This window comes from Camelus dromedarius, chromosome 12 (genome assembly GCF_036321535.1).
Source record: "Camelus dromedarius isolate mCamDro1 chromosome 12, mCamDro1.pat, whole genome shotgun sequence".
Classification (NCBI taxonomy): Eukaryota; Metazoa; Chordata; class Mammalia; order Artiodactyla; family Camelidae; genus Camelus; species Camelus dromedarius.
In genome coordinates this window covers 44,623,915-44,629,953 of record NC_087447.1, presented here as the reverse complement: position 1 = coordinate 44,629,953, position 6,039 = coordinate 44,623,915, and the positions used below count along the sequence as shown (strand labels likewise).

The following is a 6,039-nucleotide window of genomic DNA, read 5'->3' as shown; positions in this document are numbered from 1 at the left end:
CCCACAGAGGTAGGGGAGAAAACTGAAAAGTTCTACAGCACGCCTTGGCCAAGGAACATAGGGGTGATGGTACCTGGGCTCAGACTAGATCAAAGCGCTATCAGGGGAGCTTTCTTGCCTCACACAAGGTTCAGAATTGGGCTCAACATCAGGGTGCAGCAGGGGTTTGCCTTGACCGCTCATCCACTGTGGTCCAGTGCCCAGCCCAGGTGTTCTGGTGCTTGTGAATGAGCCTCAGGCAGGGTTCATGATTGCTTTGGGATTTGGGGCCAGAGCTACTAGACTACCCAGCATGAGGACCTGGGTCTGTATAACACTATTTTAAGCCTCACAAGGACTTCTTACCTTAATCCTAAACTTCTCCTAGGTCATCACACTTCTGGTGATAAGGTTTCACTGCGCCTTTGTCGAAAGGGCAAAAGTCCTTAAGCAGCCTGAAAAGGCCCAGTGTGATCTACCTTACATCTGTAGTCATCCTCTAGCCACTTCCCCTTATTTTTCATTTGAAACTGAATTACTCCCAATTCCTACCCAGGGCCTTCACATATGTTAGCCTCTTTGCCTGGCTGTCATCTACCCACCCTTTGGGTCTCAGCTTTCAAGCTGACATCCCCCTATCCACCCCAGTCTAGGCCAGATGCCCCTCCTCTGTGCTCCCATAGCTCTCTGTATTTCTGTATCCTAGTATTTATCACTGTATTGTAGTTGCCTGGTTACTTGCCTCTATCCCCCACTAGGCCATAAGCACTGTGGGCAGGGACCGTGTTTTATTCCCCGATGTTTCCCTTGGGTCTTGCGCAGTGTCTGGCAAATAAAAGCACTCAGTAAATATTTGCTGTATGAATGAATGGATGATAGAGGTCAGTGGGCCCAACCCTCTCTGGGCCCTGTGTTTTAAGATCCATTGCTATCTTGGTGTTAGCCTGAAGGGCAAATAAAAGATATGGTTCCTCCTGGGGCTGGGGGAGGACAATGGGCTCTCAGACTGTTCCTGAAACCTGTGACTTCAGTCCAGCCCCAGCTCTCCTGAATTGATAGGGTTTTGGTGGATGATTAGACTGAGCATTTCTCCACCCAGACCACCCTCCTAGAGTCCCCCACAAATTGACCTCACTGGGCCTGCTTTTATGAAAGGTTTATTCCTAGTGCTAGGTCCCAATCTTCCAGGGCTCTAAGCACAATTAAACTGGGTGGGTAGGTGAGGGGAGGCCCATTCAGATGTAGGGCCAGAAGTGGGGCTCCCCATATCCCCACCCCTTTGGTCCCAGTCCCCTTCTCTGCAATGGGCACACATTGAGGAGGGACAAAGGGTATTGGAGGCAACATCATTGGCCCAGGGGAGCCCAAGAAGAGCTGCCATTGGCTGACAGGGCCTTTTGAGGCTCTGCCATTGGTCAGGGGGCACACCCCAGGAGCTGGGGATAGGCCTGAGGAGTGATGCCATTGGCCAGGGAGTGGTTTTGTCATAGCCTTTGACTGTGGAGTGGAAGGAGAAGATCTGGGAATGAAGCCCAGTGGCCAGGAAGATAAAGGACAGGGCAGCAGCCGCTGGGCCTGCAGGGCCCCTCCCTACCCACAGCAGTGTGGGCACAACTGGTGTCAGCCCCAGCCAGGGAAAGGGAACCCAAGCCAGAGGGCAGGAGGCAAGGGATGTCCCATGCCCACACCTCCCCCACCCTGGGACTGCCCCTCCAAATGTCCTTCTTGATAGCCAGGTTGGGCTGGAGCGGCTCACTGCTCCTCTAGCCAGGAGGGCTTCTCGGCTCCTGGAGGCCGCAGCTTGATGTTGAACTGCTGCAGGGTCTGCTCCAGCTGTTTCTGGTTCCCAGCAAAGTAGGCTGACACGGCATTGTGGAAGAGCAGCAGCTGCTTGTGCATCACCTTGATCTGGAGGTCCACAAGCTCAGCTGAGACTGGACTCAGATACCCTTCCTGAGGGGCTATGAGCCCAAGCCCAGACCAGGGGCACATGGACTCTGCTCTGATGATGCTTTTTGGAATGGGAGCTGAACTCCACCAACGGAGTGCAAGGATAAGGACTAATCTGATAGGAGACATCTGACTTGATTGGGTGGGCCTGGGATTCTGGTACCCAAGCTCAAGGGGTGATTTTTCCCAGTTATGTCCCTGGGACCAGCAGCTAAATCCACCAATAGAAAAGGGCCAGGGATCAGAGAGAGTTGTGAGTGGAAAGGTCCAGGGGTTGAGAGGGCTGGGGGAAGATCCCACTCCTTAGCCAGGCTGCATTTCCCATTCAATGATGGGGAGGGTTTCAGAGGAGTGAGGTCAATGTTACAGATGGGAAGGTGGGCTGGGTCAAAGGGGTGGGGTTGGCACCTTGTTTTCTTCCAGGAACTTGAGCTTGATGGCCACATCTCCCCGCAGCTTCTCATATTTGTCCCGATGGGCCTGGAAAGTGGCCTGGGCACTCTCGAGTCGACCACGCGTCCCTGCATCCCGAGGGCCTAGGCTCAGCTCCTCTAAGTCTGTTCGGTAGGCATCATATTCCAGCCTGGGGAGGGGGTGATACAGGCTGGTCTCCACCCCTTTGTTCTCCACACATACTCGCCTTTCTTTCCTCAATTCTTAGGCCCCTAAAGCTCAAACTTCCACCCAAGCCAGCCAACTCCCAAAACCCTAGGCCCTGCCAGTGCCCACACCTGGCAGCCTCATACTGTTTGACAGTCATGAGTGTGTCCTCCATGGTCTTGGTTACCAATGTGTTGATGCTAGAGACAAAGAAGTTCACAGCCCCTAGCAGTGTCTCTCCATTCTTGCACAGCAGCTTCTGCGTTTCTGCATTGTAGCCAAATTCCTCCTGAGGGCAGAAGGGAGGGACAGGCCTTGAGTAACAGTCCCCACCTGAATGGAGCTGTAGCCTCCCCCTTCCCCCTGCCGCCCCAGGAGAAACAGCCATTGAAACTGGAACAACCCAGGACTGCCTCCAGCAAGGCTCTCTTAGCCAGAAAGTTAGTGGGGCTATTCTGGGGATGCCTGGGGCAGGAATGTGGGAGTGGGGCTCTCAGATAAGTTCGCAGGCCTAGATCAGGGAAAGCTGGTGTAGCAGGCAAGGGAGGGGCTCTGATTAGGCTGAGCACTGAAGGTATTCCGGTCAATGCGGAGAAGGGTTACTTGTGAGGCACCTAGTGTGCCGCCTCCCCCACCCCCTCCAACTTTTGGACCTCTGTACAAACCCTTAGGCCGCCTCCACAGGTGAGTGCTGCTGGGGGCAGGGCTGGGCCCACCCTGGAGGGGTTCTCCCTCTGGGCTGCAGGAGGGAGGGAGGGAGGCTGAGGGGTGACTGCCTGGGAGGGCCTGGGCCCAGTCCCCCCACCCTCTTTGGCCTGGTCGAGGCACCTGAAGCTCTGGGGACTTCTGGCTGAGGTCAGCAAAGGCGTCACCCAGTGCATGCTGGGTCTGCAGCAGGCTGTAGAGGTGGGCGGTCAGTGCCCGGCCCAGCTGCAGGACACTCTCATACTTGCGCTTCGTCTCACGCAGCAGCTCAATCTGCAGCTCTAGCTCCAGGTCCACAGTCCGGGAGCCTCGGCCAAATCGCTCTGATAACAGCTGCTTTGTGCACTGATTGGGAAGCGGGGGAACAGATCAGAGACCCTAGTACGCCGTCCCCTCCCAGCAGGTATCTATCCCAGCATCCCCAGGCTCCTAGTCTCAGCCATAGATAGGATACTAGGATCTGGAAGATAGGGAAAAGGCACCCAGGAAAGTTTGAGGGAAGGGAGAGGTGCTTGAATCTCACCTTATATGTGTTAATGCCCCATTTCTTGACAATGTCAAACTTCTCTCCAGCGATGCCCCGAGCCACCTCATCTCCGGGGCCAGCAGGAGTAGCACTGTGAGATGGATGGCGGCCAGACCCTAAAGGACCAAGTTCTTTGACACCAGCCTCTCTCAGATACAATCAAAAACCTCTGTGGTTCCACCCATACTTCCCTCCCAGCACTGATAATGATTTCCCTGAAGGAGCATAAGCTAGAGACAATTAGATTCTCCTACCCAACTAGGAGGAACTCATACCTTGTGCCCTGACACTCAAATCCCAATATGTATCAGCCTCCTTTTGAGGTGGTGGTGGTGGTTGGAGGAGGGAAGAGGGAGTTGCTAGTGGACAGGGGCAGAGGAAACAGCCAAAATAGGCTGAGTACAGAGTGGCTGATCAAGAATGGTGGGTCCATCAAACAGAAACCCGGTTGACATTCTCATGTGGAATCCTTGTCAGTGTGAGATTCCGAGCTGTTTGTTCCTCTAAACATTAGAGTGTAAAGTAAAAGTCTGAAAAGCCTCACAAAGTTCCAAATAAGATTCAGGCTCCAGAGCAGGGGAATGGTCTGTGAAACAGAGTTCTTCTTTCAACTCAGGTGGTAACTGCACAGAAAGGACCCATGAGCGTATCTCGGGGACTATACGGCAAATGGAAGCAGATGGACAACCCTGGGAATGGGCCTTGGGCTGAGATTCCATAGGGTTCATACTGGCAGAGGTTCCCAGGATCTCTAGACAGAATTCAAGCCTTCTTAGACACATCCTATGATCCCTAGAACCATCCCTCTTCCCCTCTCCACTCAAGCTCCCTGTCCTGTTCTGATCATTCATACCTGTGGGGATGAGTCCATCACCAGAGCCCCCATAGCCACCAGACACAATGCTGGTTTCATTGAGGTTGGGTCCTGACACCATCACCTGCTGGAGGTCCTATAGGCCAGAGAAGAGGGGGGCTTCAGGAACAGAGGGGCAGCTGAAGTATTTTGGGGGTGAAAACAAGCTTGGATTGAAGCATCAGAGAGAGAGCACACAAGGGACGTCTGCACAGAATCAGAACAAAGATTTGTAAAAAGATTGAAGGGAGTCAGGTAAGTTCAGGGAAGGCTACTGGGGTGCAAGCTCAGGGTTTATGAGTTGGGATTCCTCAACCGAAACAACATGGAGAAGAATCGAACAGAAGCACCTGCTCCAGCCCATCATCCTCAGGAAGCTGCCCAGCTTCACCATTCCCGTGGATGGGGATCTCCATTGTGGCTGCCTTCCCTAGGATCCCGTCAGTCATGGCGAGCGAAGGGACCGGATTCAAAGTCTCCACCCCAGCGCCCTGCAAAGCCCAATACAGACACTTCTGAAAACTGGCCAGTACTCCGAAGAGGAAGATCTCCCCTGCCATTTCTGAGGTTGTCCCAGGGCTTCAGTGTTCTGGGGTTTGGACATCACTCTTTCCTTAGCTCTATGTATATCTCCCCTCCAAGGTACATGCTTCTATACACGCACACCCAGGCCACAGGTGTGCCTAACCTGAGATCATGTTCTCATGGCCCACCCCCCCACCCCCACCCCACTCAGGACTCCAGTGATCATTCATGCATTCAGTTCTTCAACAGACATTTAATGAGTGCCGACCATGTGCACTATTTGAGGCAGTGAACACGAGATAAAGTCCGTGCTCTCAAGAAGCTTATCCCCATGCAGGTGTTTCCCCTGATCAGGAGGTGAACCCCTTTCCAGGGCTCAGGTGTCTACCCATCCCCCCACTTCAGGTAAGTTCTCCATTGCTTGGCCTTCCACACTTCTTTACTGTTTCTTCCCTTTCCTGCAGGTGGTCTCCCCCTCCTCCATCCCATGCACCTCCTTTTCCTCGGGCCCTCCCCTTCAGGCCTTAGTTAAATCAGTTGGTTTAAGTTCCCGACCTCTGGCAAAAGCCTCTCTTTCCCAGGACATATGTGATCTCTTCCAAAGTCAGTTATGTCTCCCCAGGTGTGAGTCTCCGCCCTCCCCCCACATACACCTGGGCATCAGGTGTGTTCTCATCCTTCCCCAGGGCTCAGAGGCATCCTGACCTCAGGTCAGGTTCGTGCATTCAACTTGCTCTCGCCCATGCATGTCCCTCTCACCTCGGGCCGGGCCGCTCTTCCCCTCAGGGCGCCAGGCCCGGGCCGCGCGGGGACCTCGGGATCCAGTTCCCTTCGCGATCCTAGCAGCAGGTCAGGGATTCGGCGGAAGTGACGTCCTCTCCCGGGCAGAAGAAGCCGGCCA

The 6,039-nt window shown here is 54.1% G+C and overlaps 1 protein-coding gene across 2 annotated transcripts; it reads right to left on the bottom strand.

Moving 5' to 3' along the window:
• Positions 1–1,120: 1,120 nt before the first annotated feature.
• Positions 1,121–6,027, bottom strand: ARFIP2 (ADP ribosylation factor interacting protein 2). 2 transcript variants are annotated; one of them, XM_031460147.2, is made up of 8 exons: positions 5,898–6,027; positions 4,964–5,104; positions 4,614–4,710; positions 3,758–3,876; positions 3,358–3,579; positions 2,661–2,818; positions 2,338–2,512; positions 1,121–1,887 (listed from the first exon to the last, which is right to left on the bottom strand). In XM_031460147.2, the coding sequence occupies exons 2-8, from the start codon at positions 5,060–5,062 to the stop codon at positions 1,732–1,734; spliced, it is 1,026 nt and encodes a 341-aa protein (XP_031316007.1). In that variant the 5' UTR covers positions 5,063–5,104; positions 5,898–6,027; the 3' UTR covers positions 1,121–1,731. The 2 variants fall into 2 exon arrangements, with proteins under 2 accessions (XP_031316007.1, XP_031316008.1); XM_031460148.2 differs by having other exon boundaries at positions 5,844–6,009.
• Positions 6,028–6,039: the final 12 nt, after the last annotated feature.

Excerpts from the sequence above, each read along its gene's own strand:
- ARFIP2 (XM_031460147.2), bottom strand. The coding sequence starts at position 5,062 with ATGACTGACGGGATCCTAGGGAAGGCAGCCACAATGGAGATCCCCATC. Across the intron at positions 3,877-4,613 it reads TGATGGACTCATCCCCACAG|GGTCTGGCCGCCATCCATCT; the intron begins GTATGAATGATC and ends TTGGTCCTTTAG. Across the intron at positions 3,580-3,757 it reads GGGGCATTAACACATATAAG|TGCACAAAGCAGCTGTTATC; the intron begins GTGAGATTCAAG and ends CTTCCCAATCAG.